The sequence below is a fragment of the Heliangelus exortis genome, chromosome Z, assembly GCF_036169615.1.
Source record: "Heliangelus exortis chromosome Z, bHelExo1.hap1, whole genome shotgun sequence".
NCBI lineage: Eukaryota > Metazoa > Chordata > Aves > Apodiformes > Trochilidae > Heliangelus > Heliangelus exortis.
This window is the reverse complement of record NC_092454.1, coordinates 27,300,259-27,320,192: the sequence shown is the minus strand read 5'-3', so window position 1 is coordinate 27,320,192 and position 19,934 is coordinate 27,300,259. Positions and strand designations below refer to the sequence as shown.

General features: G+C 34.6%; 1 protein-coding gene across 2 annotated transcripts in view; it reads right to left on the bottom strand.

Annotated features, from left to right (window-relative positions):
* The window catches only part of FBXL17 (F-box and leucine rich repeat protein 17), a 234,712-nt gene that overhangs the window by 201,620 nt on the left and 13,158 nt on the right, over nt 1–19,934 (bottom strand). For both annotated transcript variants that reach the window (XR_011723334.1, XM_071731205.1), the window contains exons 2-4: nt 19,291–19,413; nt 17,887–18,144; nt 17,048–17,179 (exon numbers count right to left, since the gene is read on the bottom strand). Coding sequence is in view for 1 of the 2 variants with exons in the window: in XM_071731205.1 (XP_071587306.1) it covers nt 17,048–17,179; nt 17,887–18,144; nt 19,291–19,413 (513 nt within the window). In the remaining variant the exon portion in view is untranslated. The remainder of the gene's footprint in view (nt 1–17,047; nt 17,180–17,886; nt 18,145–19,290; nt 19,414–19,934) is intronic.

Below are 19,934 nucleotides of genomic sequence, written 5' to 3'. Positions count from 1 at the left end.
TTGTTTTAGCCTGTAATTAAAAGTATTTTAATTGTAATGTTGCTTGAATTTCAGTGTGGTAACACACATTTGGATGATCTAAAACCCCTTTTTTGGTTTGGAAGTCCAGTTAAAGAACTGGACCACAACACAAAGGATTCAGGCTCTATTTTCCCCAGCTATGTAAACACAGACTTGCATGACATGGGGTAGCATCCATTCTTAAACATTTGACACCCTAGTCAAAAAGGTTCTGACTTTCACAGTGTTGCCTGCTCCTTGTAAAAGTAGCAGGAACTGCGGACACCAGTAGTCTTTGGAAATTACTTTTTGGGAACCTGGTTCTCAAAAACCAGTTATGTAAACTGCTCCATTTCAAAAAGTGAAATTAGATACCCAAAAGAACTGTACATCTAATTAACACCTACCTGACTCTAAAACAATACTTTCCATCAATATTCAAATTTTAACTAGTTCTAATTTTAACTAAGTTCTGTTGAAAATTCATTTCATTGTGCCATCATCTCCACCATTAAATAACAGTTTGAAGTCTAGAACTAACTGTTGATAATTAAAAACTCAAGGCCTGCTGAACTTCAGGTGGCAAGATAATCATGAACAGCAACAGTAAATCTTATCCTGCTGGCAACCCCCCATGAAACCTAGATTAATCCTGAAATGAAGTGGAAGAACACATAGAAAATTAGGTCTCTGCTCTGCCCTTTTCCATCAAGAAGCTCTAGGCCACTATTTTACCATCATGATTATTTACACAGGTTCACCTTTGGAAAATCAGACAACTGGAAGACATGACAACAGATGTGTGTAACAGGCTTTGTTCAAGGAACTAAGTGGGAATGCTGAAGCACTACAATGATATGACTATCTCTACATCCAACTTCGTTGCAAATGGGGGTTTTTAGACTTAAAAAATGGGTTACTGGATTAATATGATAGATGTAAAATAGATCATTAGAACAAAATAATACAGGGTAGGCAAGCATATAAAATCATGGGAATTAAACTGGAACAGACCTCTCTCTGATTTGAATTAAAATACAAAGCCACAGGCTGTAAAGTAAAATCATAAGGAGGACAGAAACATTTGTGAGACTCAAAGAAAACAAAATTATATGCAATAATTCTTGGCTTACCTGAACAGAATATAACATATGCACATGAATCAAACTGATTAGATTTGACATCTTTGCATATGGCAACCTATATGAAACTTTAAGCACAGCCTAGAAGGCAAATGCTTCAATTATTCTGGAATTTAAAAGGACAGCACAATGCCACGTTTGAGCCTGTCTTACATGTAAGCCAGGCCTGCACACTCAATGCTGTACTAATGGCAATCACTGAGCAGCAGCAGTAAGCACTACACGGCTGCACCTGCTGCTACCACTCTTAAGGGGAAGCAGGCGCAGGGAAGAGGAAAAAAAAAATCAGTCCAACCCCTTCCCCAGCCCCTTCAGCTTGTCCTCTACCGATAAAATCCCAGTGAATAGCTGTTTTGTGCTAAGAAAAACATCCTCCTGCCAGCTGAATGCCCATAACAGGAATCTTGCTGGTGATTTCCCTTTCCTCTCTACAGAAGTCTTAACACTCTTCTGGTGAAAATCTGCAACCTTTTTTGTTTCTTTTTGGTTTGTTTGGTTTGGTTTGGTTTGGTTTTTTAACTGGGTGGAAGAAGGATGCCATTCTTAATGGTAACAGTCAGATTTAAAACTAGCCAAACTGACCTGAAACAAAGTTGGTGTCAGTAAGAGAAAAATAAACTGTGTAAGTATACCATAGAAAAATTTTCAACAGAAGGAATGCTTGACAGGAAAAAAATTACCACTTCAGTCAAGTTAAAAGAATCTCTGTAACACTTGAATAATAACAAGGTGAAAATGACAGGGTTGATCATAATTGTAATCTCCTACTTGAATTTGAAAAGTAATTGAGGTCTGCAAAGACAGAAGCCCTGTGCCTCCTTCTAACAGTTTGCACAATAGTAGAAGTAAGAAACAACTTGAAAAACTTTGAGCCAAATAATAGCTTTCAATAAACATTTGATACAGACCACTTGCACTAGATTATATTCAATAAAAAAAAATAGAACCTCTACAAAATTCTATAGCTTTCAGAGGAGAAATGGTAAAGAAAGAAATGTGGATATACAGTAATATAAAGAATTTTTTTAAAAAATCCTGCAAATCATCACATAATTAAAGTCAGCATTTTTAAAAAATTGCTGTTTAAACTGTCTGGTTGTTAAACCAAAGTTATCCATCAACAAGAGAGTTCAACCTTTCCTTTTATCTGAAGCTTGGGAATTCTGTTTTTGTTTGCTTGGCTGGGGAGCAGGAGGAGTTTTTAAAAAGTGAGAGAGGAAAACCACTCCACACTCCAATTTTTATTACAATAACCAATAAATAGTTCCCCTGAAATATATAATAATCAAGTGGAGGAAAATCTTTTTTTCCATACTCTTATCCAATTAATCAACAGTCATCAGCATAATAACGAATAGAATATTAGGGCTGAATTGCCAGCTTAAATCCATCAGAAGAACTTTCCGATTGGCAGTGAGCCATGAAATTCACAAGATAATGTTGTGTTTTGGGCCGTTTAAAAAAACAAACAACGTTGGGCCATTTTAAACAAAACCACAATTTTTACATCAGAGTTCTTCATCATACATAGTTTACTTCAACTGAGTAGAATATAGCTAATGTAAGCATTTTATAAATAGATGCTGAAATTATTTGCTTAATATTAAGTTTGTGTTTATAAAGGTGAAAAACAAGCAAAGTGAGTACTGCATGACAAAATGCCTTCAATTCCAACAGCAATATAAAGACTGTACAAACAGCAGCTACAGGGTAGTAAGTAATTTAAAGCTTCACTGTCTATGTAATTTGCATATAATGAGTCTAAGAATCAATTTTTAGACTTACTGGCTCAAAAATTCATACAAAATGTTTAAAACCGACTAATAAGCATTTTATTTCAGTTGACAAAAATCACTGTTGATATAACAGATTTGACTTTGTGCAAGCATCGGAGCACATGCAAATTAAGTCCGCTGTTTGCAAAGTTATAAATGAGGCATCATCACTGAGTGGATAGTCGTATACCAGCCAGTTCCTAGGATTTACTCTACTGAAGGCCTTTGCCTCTTTATAAGACAGTTTGTATAACTGAAATACTCTGGTGAGTGCTCATAAAATACATGTTAGCATAGGATAAAACACAGAAATAGCTGTGATAATTTACACTTAAAAACACTTGAGCTCAGCAGTTATTTTTCACATTGTGCTGTATTGCTGTCTGAGATTTCACTTCTCGAGGTTAATCCAAAACCATTTCTTGAAATTCTTTCCAGCAGACTCAATATTTTAAGACATGATCCCCCTCAGTTTATTAATTTTGAGGAAACTATACATGATAGAACATGCTCAAGAATTAATTTATGTGAGCTAATCTGAAGTTCATAACCTACGCCTTTTATTCTCCACCCATACATTACTTTGGTTATTTTTTATTTTTTAAGAGGTCATGAGAAGTAGCAAGTAGTGATTTTCTGTCATTAAAGCATCTTACTCTTACTTTCAGAAATGCAAAAATAGGAAAAAAACAGTTGGTTTGGGGAAAATTGACCACTGCTTTCCACTTATTTCTGCCAGAAAAAATATGCCAGAACAGGCTTTAATACATTTGGAGAGCAGCATCCCTCTCAGATTAGGCCTAGCCTCTACTTTTAAGGAGATCCACAAAAAAAAAGAATGACATTGCTCTATATACCATTTAGCTAAATAAACCACATCAGAACGAATTATGTTTAAGAATTATGTTTAGAATGTACAGACAGACAATAGTATTGATGTTTCTTTTCAAACCGTGGCTTGAATACAGGCAAGTTGTGTTTTTAACAGGACAGTAACAAAAAACAAAAAAGGCACATCCTTTATAGCAGGTTTCCCTGCTAATTGGTACAGAAAACATGATTTTTAAGAATTCACAAGCAGGCATTCATATAGGATGAAATACTTCAGTGTGAAAAATGAGAGCTGTTCTGAGCCAACAGTTGGTAGAAGGGAAGTTTCTGTCCAAAAAAATCAGAAAGAGAATGTTGTATGCATTAAATTTAGGGTTTTAAAGCAGAAATCATTCTTCTCTGTGAAGGTAATACAAACTTCACAGAGAGCAATAGTAAATTAATTGGCAGCTCTTCAGTAATATTTGGTTTCAAAATCAACAGCTACTTTTACAAAAACACTGATTTGAGGTGTAAAGGAGATGAGTAATTAGTCTTTACACTCATAAGCCTAATCTTTCTGCATGACAGGTTTAAGACAAGGAAACCACAATCATGCATCTTCTGAATACAACTACAAGCAAATTAACTAGTAATAACAGTAATAACTATGTCTCCTTTCCATGTAGTTCAGCAAAGAAAATAATTTGCAGTGCTCAACTTAAAAAAAAACACAAACTCATTTCAAGATTTTGAAACTAGAGGAATCAAACATTACATTTAAGGTCACCAGGTTTATCAGAACACCTATTCCTGGAAAGGTACAGATGTGAAAGCAGACTCTGCTCTTCTGTGATGAACAGTACCTAGGGAAAAAGTCAATTGTCCTAGGAAACACAGGCACTGTGCCATATCTGAAATAAAAAGAAAGACATCACTAACAGAGTTATCGCATATAAGGAACAATTTATTTTGGGCATAAAGTGTTAAGCCAAGGTACCTAAATGTTTGATCTACCCACTACCTTTTATTATGCATGAAAAATCATCATCTTTGAATGCAGAATTCACATAAAAACTGGAAGCAGAATTTCTTTTTTAACAAAAAACTTTACTCAACAAAAATACTGCATTTTTGCTTGCAAATTTTATGTACGAATAAAAAAAATAGTATTATGGAATGATATATATAAATTACTGTTCTTCAAATAACATGCTAAAATGGTTGAGCATTTATTTATACACTACACTACAAAAAATTCTGCACAGCTAGTAGCATCTTAGTGTAAACCAAATGCAATCAGAGAGAGACTCTCCAGATCAAAAAAGCTTATACCACCATAAACACCAAGTTTTCAACTGTTTGCAATGTATATTCAGTATATTTGATATGCTTTAGGACTTCTACCACCTCATTTATCTACAAACTTTAAAGTTTATCTACAAACTACTAAGTGACAAGAAGAAATTGTTCTGCAGACACAAATATATGAAGTCTCACATGATACCACATTTTTATGCATTAGGAACCAGTGCATTTGGCTGAAATGCATTAGCCTAAAAATGACAAAAAAAGTCAAAATAAGTACCCAGTTTTAGTTATTTCTTGTTATGACACTTACTTAAAATGTAGCTGGAATTTTCCTTAACAGTAACTGCAGTATAACAGGATTTTGAAGTGATCGTTTCAATCCTCTACTTGAATAGACTGATGTAGTATGTGTTGAAATCAGGGAATTTTGATAACACAATCATGAATTTAATAATGTTAGACAGCATATATACTCTCTTTATTTAAGTAGTCCTTAGTATTTTCAAGAGGCTGCACAAGATAAACAACTCTAATTCATACCCACCACCTCCCCCCCAAAAAACCTCAAACAAAAACAAGGAACTTCAATTTTCACACATTTTAGTTAATCACAGTATTTAATATTATAATAATTTTAACAAAACTATAAAACTGGCTTTATAATAGTCTCTTTTCATAGGTCTAAAATGCCACCGAACACGAACAGATTTATAAATACAACAAAGCAGAACATACCGATGCCAACAGCCACAGCCAAGTTGACAGTCTCTGCAAAGTAAACACCTCTTTTGTAAGAACTACATTCCTAAGCTAAGTCTTTAACAGCAACACTGATTAATTGCACAATCATTGCTGTAGAAATGCAATCCCTGTAAGCAGTCAGAAGAACTCTTCTGAAAAACTGCACTTGCCACTGCACCCTCCCTCACCTCAAAGCAGACCCATTGGTTTACATTCAATGGCAACCATAAGCTTCTCTTTGGGGAGGGAAAAAAATAATTTGGTATTACTCGTTTTTGTAATTATTATGTCAGGAATACCTTGGTATTATTTTTATACTTTTTAAAAATATATATATATGTGTGATTTTTATAGTATGGGGAAATCCTTAGAATTCATAATATTGTTTAATGAAGCAGTAAGTTTATCTTAAAAGTTCACAGCATTCTTTTCCTGCTTGTCCTCAATCATGTAGGTATTCAGCCACTTCCTGGAAAGTAGGCCTTCATCACACTAACATCTACTTTGGAAGAGAAACTTTGCAACTCCTTTCCTCCTTCCCTCAGTTTTATTCCTTAGCATGACCTTATAATATATGGGATATCCCTCTGGTTAACTGGGATCAGCTCCCAACTTCTTGTGAAATTAGTCTGCTCACCCAAATGTCAGCATGAAAAGCAGAGAAGGCCTTGACTCTGCGTAAGCACTGTTAGTTATCTAAACATTGTTCTGGTCACAAATCCAAAAACTAACAGTACATGAGCTACTATGAAGAAATTTAACTCCATCCCCTTTAAAAACCACTAATCCTGTAAAATCACCCCTATGGTCACTTTGGATTGTCCACCAGACAGATAAGTTTCTATAGCTCTCAACCCCTGAAAAACTTGAGCTCTAAAAATAATTTTGCATTTTTAGAAAACAGTAATTTCTGCATAACATCAGGAGGTACAAACCCCACAGACAAAAAAAACAACCAAACAAAAAATCAAACAAACAAACACCCACCAAACATTTGGGTGCAATGCACCATGAGAACCAGAAAATAATCACAAGTTGGTGTCTGAAGACCACACCATCAAGACAATCTTTAGGAAAGTTTTATACACAACAGAACTTTCAAATGGTTAACACAGGGAAAATAAAAAAATAAATGTTTAGGTGCAAAACAGAAGAAACAAGGAACACTAAGCTAAGGACTCTGAGAAAAAATACCGTGGCAAAGCTGCACATAGCTCTGAAGGGCAGAACAGGATGTTCAAGTGTTGACACTGTAAGTACAATGATGCCTTTGTCTAAAGCCCAGATAAGTAAGAGTTTAAGCATTAGCATTCTGGATAAAAAGAACAATGACAGTTGATAGACCACAGCAAATTCTACAGTAAATAAGGCTGGAATTTCTGGGATTATGAAAGCACATAAAACATGGAACACCAAGGACAGGTTTAGATACGGATAATAAGTTTGCAGTGACAAGCGTTTAGGCTAAGTATGAAACCAAAACTTCATGCACCTGAATAACTAACATTGCAGTCCAAAAGTTAAACAATTTAATCTCAAAAGAATGTATTTAGGATAGTATTTAGGATAGTATGAGCAGTTCATCCTCCATGCCCACTAAATTTGTAACAAATGAGTCAACAACCTAATATTTTGGTGAACACAACAATGCAGAAGAGCATCTTAAGGTATTTATGAGTGAACATGAATATAATTGTTCCCAAGTCACTTTAGCAGCATAAGGGGAGAGAATGTAGACATTTCTAGAACTTCCATGACACCTAACTGCATGCAAGGTCCAATCGATCTCTTCTCCTTAAAATGTCATCCTGTGTAAAGTTCAAACATCATGCAGCGTAAAGAGTCCAATTATTTAGGAAACTATGTTTTCATCCACCTTCAGAAATTTGACAAGTTCGGTTTTTTAGCTTCTTAAAGATAAAAATTCAACTGGAATTTGGTGGAATAGATCAAAAAAAACAAAGATGGTCATGATTTTCACATAATCTTGCCTTTGCCCTATAAAAATAAAAGCATATTTGCATTATCTTTGATGGATGAGAATTAGCACCATTTTAAAATAATGAAACTAACAGTTTCAAGGATATCCTTTACAGTGTCATACTTGTGATCTCTTACAGTAAAACACAACACAGCTCACTGGGAGCAGTATTATCGATTTTGTTTTACTGTTATGGTTAAGTAAACAGCTTAAGATTTTTACCGAATACAACACAGATCAAGATGCTGACTTAAAATATTAAGGGCTACAATGATTCATCTAGAGTTTGTCAGTGGTCTCTTTACCATAAGATATTACTAGATTAAACAGAAACTACCCACCCCTCAAACAAAACACAAAACAAAACACAAAACAAAACACAAAACAAAAGCTAATTAAAAAACTAAAAAAAAAAACACATGTAGAAATTGAAGATTTTTCTTACAACTCAATCTACGTGGTTTTATTATCTAGGTATACAAATTGTATTAAAATACATTTTAATAAAAATTATTTTTCACCCTAGTATGTAGTAGTAGTGCAATAATAATAAGATTATTCGCACAAATGGCCATTAAATATGGGTTTTTCAAAGAGTCAAAAAGGCTGCATATCCAGTTAACAATCCCTGGTCATAACATTTTAAAATTAGATTAAAAGCTCAAATAATTTATCCAACAACAATAGCCAAAAAAGAAATACAAATCAAAACACTTAACAAGTGCCTATACTCTTCTTTAATTAAAGATCAATTATTTCCATTAATAAATATGTAGATCTACCATAGCAAACATTTTGCTTAGGTCAGTTACAATTTATCATTTCAGTAAGCAGACTCAAGCATAAATTTTCTGGCAAAATTTAGTAATTGCTGGAATCGAGAAGAGAAAGAAAAATACATAAATTCACTGCACACATCTTTTCAGAGTATTTAGATACAATTAGATACTATCTGAAGGTTTGAAGGCCACGTGCTATTGTAAATTTCTATTAATTTGCTTTTACTTGCATTCATTTTTTTTTACATAAAACACTAACAGATCAAATTAGACAAAATACCACAACAATAGTGAAGAAATTGTATGGGCATCTTCTGAGCTGATAACTAATTAGCTTTTAACTTCTATTTACAGTTTGAAAGAGCACTTAAAAAACAAAACATTGTATACTCTTGAAATGCAGGAATACCATATAATACAGCCATTGCCATTGTTGTGTCTTTCCATTATAATATAAAATGGCTCTTTTGGCAACTATACAGAGAGAATAAATATTGACTTATTTTAAAACTCTCACCTTACTTCAACTTGCTCGCAGGCTGCACCCTGGTTTTTCACATTATTTCCATCCATTTGACTTTTTAGGTCATGATTCTTCAATATTGACAAATTATTCAATACAAAACTTCGTAAGTTTGATGTACAAGTCCACTGACTAGCCAGCTGTTAATATGTAGGCATTAGCAGACACCACTTGAATGTATATGTATATTTAAACTTTTCTAAAACTGTATGCAAATTATATTGTCTGCAAGTATCAGACGAATAATCTTACAGTGTTGACCAAAGAGTAGAAAAAAAGTCCTCCATCAGCCACTTTTTTAATTCTATTTTATTTTGTTCCTCAGTTCTTTGTCATTGTGTTAATTTATAGTGTACACACTATATATTTTTATACAGGTAATAAGAATAAAAAGTAGTAACACATCATGGCAATTGCTCTGATAAAAAATTGACTGCATTAGGGCCATTGCATCCTTACTTTCTGTGCCTTTTTCAGTAAGTGCCAGCCTTCATGTACACATCTTGGATCAGTGACTAAGGCAACACCTTGGGTGAAGTTAAGGTCCTGCATCAGTAACAGCTGACCACAGTCACATCCACCTGGGGTACAAATCAAGCTCCATCAGGGGGCAAATTGAGTCAATCCTCCTCAGAACAGTGGGTCTGCAGTGAGGGACTCTCCCCTCGGGTTTGCATGTAACCCCAGGAGACACATCGCATTTGAGAGCCGTCATCTTATTTCTAAATTTTAAGAATTCTTGAGTCTGTTGTGCAGTACTTTCTTGTACATTCAGAAACTGTGGTTTACTAATGCAGTCAGAAGTGTTAAATGACTTTGATAAGCCTGATTTTTAGAAAGTTCTCATCTTTACTCAGGTAAATTCAAAATAAACTTGGTTCATTTTGTAGGTGTTCATGACATGAACTTCAGCCTAAATTTTAAGTGGTTTAATAAATAATTTTTATATAGATATAAAAATTGAAAGTTTTTTTAAAATGTAGAGTAGGTAGAGCCATTAATCTACCATGTATAACCTGTCAGTAGTCTAAAATAGAAATAAAACAGCAACATAGATTATGATTCCAGTACTAGTTCTAGTAGCTTTTACACTGTACATATACATACACATACCCAAACCATACACGACAAGTGAACTCATAACATCAAGTAGCTGGTTATAAAGCTCAGTAAATGCAGTACTTGTCAAAGAAAAAAAAAAACAAAAAAACCACAAAAACCCAAACAAACCATACAGCTGACCTTATTATCAAGCTACCTTATTTACATATACAGTCGAGGAAAAGGGATATACAACTAGCCTTACAAGAAAATTACTGTCTGTACATGCATTTTGTTTCTGCATAGTATTTATATATACTGCACTAGTATTTAAAAAGAGAATTCAGGGGGACTGGCAACTGGACATGGAGCCATTCACTTCTACCAGTGGCCCAGGTCTGTGGTAACTGAAGTCATTTGACAGGTGGCCAGTAATTTTGTGGAATAAGCTGATACTTTCAGTCCAGTTCCTGGTGTTTTTGTGAGGTGGATAACTATCTAACTAATGGGTACTCGTCTTGGCAGCCATAGTAACAAAACTGAGTGAGCACTGAGACTGAACGAGCCTCTTAACCCTCAATACAGGTGTCTCTTCAGGTCAGGTACCTGTTTATCAGACAAATAAAGGACTTCAGTTTCCAATGCTGTCAACCCGAAGACTGAATTAATTTTATTTTAAAATCTTCTTTCGCCTGCTTAAGTATAAATTTTCCCCACTGAAGACAAACAGTTGGAGAGCTTTGGAGAGGGGAGGGTGGAGGACAGAAATCATACAAAAAGACAAAAGCACTAGTGAAGGTTAAAAGGAAACAAGCAAACAAACAAACGAACAAAAAAACCACACTGCAACCCAAGCAAAATCTCCTGCCGTGATAAAATGTCTTTTGAACAATACAACAAAGAAGAAGACTTTTTATAAAATTAAGGTAATGCATTTAAAACCCAAAATAAGGTTTTAAGTATTAAGCTGAAAACTATTAGTTGATGCATCTCCTAATTTATCTGGCATCAAGGGCTTAACTAGATAGTAGTTTATTGCTCTGATACACACCCTTGAAATTAAACTGAAGAGACACACCTGAAGTACTTATTTCGCAGTAAATAAAATCCACACTATTAGACAACAGTACACATAAAATAATTTGCTTCAAAAAGCAAATTTTCCTGTGCTGTATTCCTAAATATGCATACCCAGACAATGTAAACATGCATTCTTGCCCTTTAAGAAGCCACAAGTTCAAAACTGCAATATCATTACAGAAAGCAGTCTAATATAGGAATGAGTTAAAACCAAATCAAGGAACAATAGTTGGTTTGCCCCAACGTTTTGTTCAGGATCTCCAGTAGTGGTTAGACTCCTCAGATTAATTTGTACTCAGTATATCTAGCACAGATCATGGAACAGTTAGGGTGGGAAGATATCTTTAAAGGTGTGCTCCAACCTCCCTGCAATAAGCAGGGACATCTTCTACTAGATCAGGTTGCCCTGTCCACCTTGACCTTGAATGTTTACACGGGCTGGGCTTCTACAACCACTCTGGACAACCTGTCCCGAAGCATAGGTATGTCCACTTTATGTGCTTCATCCTTTTTTAAAAGAACAAAAAATATCCCCCAGGATCCCAAAATCCTGTATCAGTTTTCTCCTTCCTCTTTGCAAATATTTAATGAACAACACAAAGCAAACCTTCTCAAATGCTTTAATAAAAATAACCATAACTATACTGCAGGAGTCAAATGCTATTTAGTTGTGTAAGCTTTGTCATATTAGCAGTCTGAAGACATTTAAGAACTACTTCGACAGCAATCCGGGCAGCTGAGCCGAAAAGCAAACAGAATCTGTGAAACCAGCACAATTTTCAGTATACACTGGTGTGGACTTTTAATTTGCTACAGCACAGGCTGCGAGCTCTGCCCCACTACGTAAGTCAACATCGCCACCTGAAGGTAAAGACCAAGTACTGCATCTACCGCCAGATTTCTGATTTGCAGGAACATTGAGAGAAAAGTCTGATACCCGAACAGAGGGTTCAATTGCCGTTACAATAAAAATACATTTATGCATGAGCCGCATACTTTTTTTTCTTCTTTTAGTATCAAACTCAGAAATGATTAAGTCAAAATGCAACGCTTTCAAACAACAAAAATGTAACAGAGAAACAAGGCCAGTATCTGTCAGATCTCCAAAGAAATGATCAACGCATTCTATTCTGTTGTAAAACAGTGTTTCAGATGCAAAGAAAGACTAACTTCCAATACAGCTTTTAATACTGAACAGATGTTTCAAATAGTTCTTATGAAAGCATGTTTTCCAATATTCATCTCAGTTATTAAATGCATTTTTAAAGCACCAAGTATTATTTTTACTGTACATTTAGTACCTTTGATGCATATGTAATATCACTGAGAAAATAAAATACAGGAGGAACTTTATCATTACTAGTCAACACTACCAACATCATCTGTAAGGAGTTTATGCTTTAGAAAGCTCTAACTCAGTACTTGACAGAAGATGAATCATCATTGTCCACAGCTATGATATACAGTAGAGAAATCAATCCCAGTAATGGCAACATCTTTAATATGTGTGCATATGTTTAGCAAGTAACTATTCCTATATGTGTATTCTGTGCCTACAAAGGAAATCATCAACATTCTCCTGAAGAGTATGAGGTTTTAATTATAAAAAAGAGGGAGAAAATTCTGGAACAGCTATATAATTCTTTTCAAAACTTCAAAACAATTAAATAAGCTAACAAGAAAATATTTTGGGAAAGCATTCACAAAGAAGCTTGGGAAAACGATCCTTGTTAGCAGAAGAACAGTTTTAAGTAATGACATGTAAATGTTGAAATAGTATAGGGACCTTGTGGGGGTTGAGGGAAATGTTTTTCTCCAAAAGGCTCTTTTCATGTACTTGTTACCAGTGAAAAAATAAGTTATTTCTATATATTCTAAACTTCAGTAATTCACATCAGATGACATGCAGCTTTACATGACTCATAATACTGACTTTTCCTCCCAAACAATTTGCCTGGAATAAAATCAAAGTACTCTCTCATCTCCACATTTTCCCCGTATCACGCACAAAGGCCTCTGGCACACTCCTGAAATAAGTGTTTTGTAGCCAACGTGTATGAAGAAGAAAGAGAACTTCTTTCCAAAGTCAAGGTGGAAGAGGGGAATCTCAGTAAAACACATAAGGATAAATTTATCAGATTATACTCTATTATTCAGAAAACATAAAAATGTTTATTTTGTCCTACAGATATTTACACTAGATTGATTCCATCCAATGTTTTAAGAGACTTAAGTATTCGCTTGTCTGACAGAAAACTGAAATGCTTTAACCTATCTTAATTCTTTTTTATTAAAACTAAACATGTATTTTTCACCTATCAAGTATAATTTCAATCAAATGAAGTATCACCATTAGCATGGATTTCTACTGTGTTACATGCTATACAAACTACAAAGGTGGGCAAAATACAAACATAATACTCATCTTTTTATTATTTAATTTATGAATTAAATAATAATCTGTAAAATATTTACTATAAAAGTGTTCTTACATATTGAGCATGAAAGAAGATCACCAAACACACTGCCAATTAGGCCAAAATTTGGTTATCTTGAAATGTCCTCTACTCACAGCTCCTGGCTAAAGTCAAAAGACAAGGAACTCAAAGCACTCTCAAGTTAGGCTGTAACAGTCTTATTGAACATATCAGGGAACCATCAGACAAATTATTTCTCTCTAAATTATCTACTTTATTTTGTTGGGAAGGGAGAAACACTGCCAGCATTCAAACTGCAATAGCTTAGTTGAAGTATTTATCCTATCTACCTCTAAAGAAACTTGGAAAAAATTAAAAAAAAAAAAAAAGTGGAAGGGAAGAAAAGAGAGGCAGGAATGCTGTCACCCTTTTATAGTACCTAAAATTCCATATCCCTTCACATTTAGAAGCTCCTTGTTCTCAGCCACATCTAATTAAGCATAAAAAAAGCTCATAACATGTGGAATAGGAAGGTACAGATTTATAACTTTTGCACAGAAAGTTTCTGCAACCACTGTATTACTTTAGCTTTTAAGTCGCTCAGCTAAGAAAACACAATGAATAAGACGTTAGTGTGTAAAATAATAGAGGTCCCAAATCTAGGTCTCCTCCATCCATACTAAGACAACAGAGTTTACACACTGCTTATAGACAACTGCTTCCGGACCAATCCTTCCCTTTGGGTGCACTGTAGTCACAAATCTATTCTCCATCTCTCTGTGAAGAAACATGTGACTACCTTTAAAACCTTTTGGGTTCTTCTAGGGAAGGCTGTGATGAAGATAATTAATTTTCCATTACAATTCAGGGTAAGTACAGCCCCACTCCATGTCTCAAGTGAGAATACTGAATATTATGTAGAGCAGTTTTCCTGACTTTTCATCTGAAATTATGTACTGTCTATATGCAGTGGAAAGGACAAAAAGTAGGTTGGTAGAAAGTTAACAAATCAATCAATTCATCCCACATCATCTTCAGTCACATTAATCATTCATATGAGGGAAACATGAAAGTTACACCATTTAATTTCAGCCATGACCATAAAATAAGAAGTCCAACTAAACTCAGCCAAGAAGCCAAGAAACAATCCTAGTTTTGTCTGAGTATTTATAATCTGTTCTTCCATTTACACTTAATTTTGTGTGAGACTGTTTGATTGTATCAGACTGGTTGGGGACAGACAAGGAAAGACAATACAAGATACCGACACACTTAAATCCTGAATTATTTTTTTTTTCTTTTCATTAGAATTCCAGTTCAGCCAGTAGACTTCAGAAAAGAGGCTTTGCATATAGCTACACTTCCATTCAAAGGACAAAGGGAAAAAATATTTTTAAAAGATAACAAATCATAAGCAGTTATCGAAACAACCTTGTGTAAGCTGATGTTAACTTGTTCCTCACACACCCCTTACCTTACATGCAGCTTTCATTTATTATCATGATATAATCAGCATTTCAAAGAAAGGAAAGGGTCTATTTTTCTGTGAAATTCCTACTATACTAAACACTCAGAACATAAATTCTTCTTTCTCTGTTTCTGCTCAGCAGTCTGGTAATAGAGTAACTTAGCAACAGATGAAGCAACTGAACTGTGGTGCCTGGTCTACATTTCAGTGTAAATTAACACTCACAAAGGCATTGTTTAGCTGCTGGTTGCCTCTGCATAGACATGTTTTTGAAGTATAAAATCCATTAGCGTGATAAAAGCCTAGATGAAAATCCAGACATCACATACCATCTATAATGGACTGTGCATTTTGAAATTACTAGAAATTGTCATGCGAGTCACATGATTTTAAGCATCTCCGAAAAAGCAGAAAACAAGAAAATAAAAACAAACACACAGATTTGATTTACAGTACAGAAGCTGTTCAAAAAGGAGGAGGGGGTAAAAGTTTTCTTCCTATAGCAAACTGACAATCTATGAACTTAAAAAACAAAAAAACAAAAAAAACAAAAAAACAAAAAAACAATCCCTTATATGTCAACTACACTTTTCTTATCATAGAATTTATTTCAGAGAATGAATACTTATTTATTCCAAAACCACACACATTTCCCCAAACCCCATTCTTCACCAAAAAAGTAGGAAGATGTACCACGGAAAATACTAACATTTCGAAGCCAGTCTTAAAAATAAAAGCAACCCACAAAAATGTAAAAAACAAACTGTATTATCATTTGTCACCCACGGTTACTCCACTGTAAGCTTAACCTGTGGCATTAAAGAATTCACCTCTCTTTTTTGTTTATTTTGGAAGGTGAAAATTTTTATTTTATGACTGCATGAGAACTTCCTACAAGTCATCTTTGTTCACCACACAAAGTTAAAATTTCAGCAAGATCTGAACATCTCTTGACCCTAGCAAGGGGAACTAACATCAGATTCTGTAGCTTCTTCACCAAATGGAATAAGTATTACAAGGATGTTATTCAAGATTTTGTTTTGATATCAGAGAATGGGACACACCCATTTTTCTGCATTTGAACTATTTTGAGATCTCAGTTTTGACCAGTATATCCTGGTTTTCAGATACCTACAATTCTGATCAAAAGCAATAAATGCCTTTTATTTTCCTTTAAATAGAAACCATTCTGAAATGAACCATCTTAGTCCTTAGTATCTGTTTGCCTATTTTAAGCTAAATATACAATGACTGAAGACATGCTGTTTTCTGACAATGGCAATTCCTTTGTTCTATTTCAGCAGCTTTCAAACTAGAGGTTACAACTGTGAGATTAGCTGATAGTTCAGAATTCAACCTCAAGCAAATCTTTCTGCTTGTTTACAAGAAAAAAAAAAAATTAAAGCCAGTGCTCTACTATACCATTTATTAGACTGGCTTTCAACATTAGAAATTATCACTTCACAGATATTATTACTTACTTCTACTAGCACAGGGACACTAATGCATCGTGATGAGAAAGTGACGAATTTCAAGAAAATATTATCATAGTGTATTACTTGTACTCAAGAACCAAACCTCAAAAAAACCTTAGTTAACTTAAATCTGCACTTTTTACTGTAATGTAAAAAAACGTATTGGTATAGAGAAACATTCTGTGTGGGCTAAGTACTTTCCTACAGAAATCAGGCATCTCCCAACAATTGTCACTGTTGATCATGTCCTTGAATGTCATGTCAAAACCAAAAGTTGATACATGTCTGAAACAGCACAAGCTTAACTTGCACTTTATTTTGCGTATCTGTAGAATCTGAGTTTTCACAGATAGAGAACTTTTATAAGCAATGTATTATATTCAGTGAACTATATTCATGGCCAAAACTAGCAGCCATTCAGAATAAAGTTTTAAATAAAGAACAGAGTTTTGACAAGCTCTGGGGAAAAAAATAACAAAATAAAATAAATCAACATATACTTACTAATTTGTTTTCTTGCATGTATATTCTTTGCAGCTTCAGACAGCCTTTAGCTATAATGATCATTCCTTCATCCGAGATTTTGTAACACTGCCCAAAATGAATGTCTTTCAATTCTCTGCATTTTGAACCCAGCTGAAATTAGAGATATCAAAGCAGATATTTATGAGTAAAGGAAAAAAAACGTCAGGATCTGACTGAGCTAAAGAGTTGTGAGTTTTCTTTGTGCTTCTCCATGCCCTCTTTCCTTAAACTTTATCTTTAGTTTACACTTTTTGTAAGTACCATACACAAAATAATTGTATACATGAGAAAATTAAGTTGCTAACTACAATCAATAAAGAGCAGCACAAGGGAACTAAGTTCTTTATTAGGCACATATTTAAGTAGCTAACAATGTCTGTATGCTAGACTATTGACAGCATATTTAAGGTAAGTACTTCAGCACTTAACCTGAACTGCTCCTTTAACAGGAGAGAGTTGACAAAATCTCCCTTAATGCCTAACAAATGAAGATCTCAGTCACCCTTGACTTCTGTGACACAAAAAAAGTTACTTAAACAATGGTTCCAAAGAGCAACTAAGTTCAGGAAAACTCAGTCAACCAGGGTTGAAGTACAGGATTTCAAACTGGAGATTTCATTATAAAAGGGATAATGTAATCACTGGATATAAAAATGTATGGTTTAGATAACAGCAACAAGAAAATATATCCATAAACCAACTTAAGTAAATTTTAAATAAATCCTAGAAGAGGTAACTTCTTCCATGTACCTTTATGCGTTTGGTAAGAAGCTGAAGGCAGCGAATTTACAAAAGAAATTTGTGGAATGAATGGTTACCTGCTTGAGACTTTCATCAGTGAGTCTGTCCTGATTGCCCACATGCACTTTCTGAAGAAGAGGACACTGAGAGGCAACTGCAATGATAGAGGTGTCAGAAAGCTGTTTACATCTGTAGGCAGTATATCTTAGGAGTCCAGGGCATTTAATGGCTAATATGCGTACTCCTGTATCAGATACATTGCGACAATCAGAAATATTGATTTCTGTAATATTCTGGCTTCTTGATGCTAACTTTTCCAACAGCTCATCAGTGACCTGCAAAGAAAATCCAAACATTCAAATTTAACTTTTTTTTCATAAACATTTTTTATTTCATTAGCACAAAAACTATTTGCAAGATGCACTTTTCCATAACCTACTAGGAGAAGGAGATTTGTTTTCCAACATAAGAGCATGCTGATATAATCAGTTTTACAGTTTAAGGAATTCTGCCTCAGCACTTGGAGAGAACAAATAACACTTCAAGGTCCCCTTTGGATTTTAGACTAGGAAAGCTCTTTCAGAAGAAAAGGATTTGCTTGCCCTTTTACAGCAGGTGGACTTCTGTCTGAGTGTGTCCGACTTTTCTCATGCAATCTGCAATATCACTTTTCCACAGTGGTTCAGAAATATGTTAACAAGTTAACTGTAGGAGCAAGAGAACTTGCATGCTTTCTTATGAATTGGTGTTAAGTAATATACCATGTACACTGAGATGAGTTCATGTTGTTGCTCTTCAAATGGGACCCTCCAATAGTTGTTACCCTGCACCCTGTATTTTCATGAAACTCAGAAACAATTGTTTTATAAACCTGCAGGTGCCTAAGTAACAAGACTACAGGGAGTGGTCAAACAACCTAATTTTGTCTTAAAGAAGCCTTGAAGTTTTTCAAGGAAGAAAGTTTCCCTCAACAGATAGAGCCTAGGCTCTGTCTCCCTAAATGAAATCTACGAACAGACATTTAATTCCAGGATCACCTAAATGTCTAAAGAGACAGATCTGTCTTCTGACCAGTAGGAGCCACAACAGCTGAAGAAAAATCAAAGAAAATTTGTTAAAACAAACTGCAAGCACCAGTTAGCACCATTCTTAAAAAAAAAAGAGCATCTCAGAAAAAAAAGAGCATCTCTCAATTAATCTAAGAGTTCTAATTGCAACTACCACTATCTGATGCAGACCAGAGACAGGTATCTCACAATTAATTTCAAACAGCACTTATCCTTGGACTGATTTCAGTGAAGAGAGGCTACATTCAAATCCATTAATCTAAGAGCCCAGTGATTTTCAGCCTCTGGTAGAAAAATCTCTGAAAGCACAGACATCTCTTTATGGGTTTCTTTTGTTTATCTTTGTTCAAGAGCCAAGCTCTAGGACCAAGTTCCAAGTCAAAATAAAATTTGTACACAATGATACCTTCATACCTGCTGTCGACTACTGAGATCCAGTTGCTTCCAAAACTGAAAATCTAAACAGAGATCACGCCAGTATTTACAGACCAATGATGCTGAAAGGCAACGCTCATTCAGGGACAAATTGGAAAGTATCTGTAACGAAAATGAAAAAAATATCATTTGTAAGAGGCAGTCATATTTAACAGGCAGAAATATTTTACTACTAAACTGTCCTGTGAAGTAAAGAAAAATATCATTGAAACACACAGCTCTACAACTTGCCACAACTTGTGGGTTAGTCAAAAACATTAACAAAAAACCTGTATCACACAAGATCTGACAGTTTTCTCACATTAGCACAATCAACAAGAGAACATACCCTGCTTAAGCACTGATTTCTTAGACTAAATTTCAAACACACTTCTGTGATGGGATACCTAAAGAATTACAAATACGAGCATTAGCATAAAATTATTTGCAAGCATTTTAAAATGAGTTTTCATTCATGTTCGGGTTCAGATAAAAATACCTTTGCTTTTAAATTCAATTAAGATATTGGAGTCACAAAAGCAGGTACTAAAACAAAAGTCTTGTGGGAAGAGGGCATAAGATGGTGGAGATGATCAGCAGAGCAAAACAATGTTATACATGGAGACTAAGCATATAATTAGCAT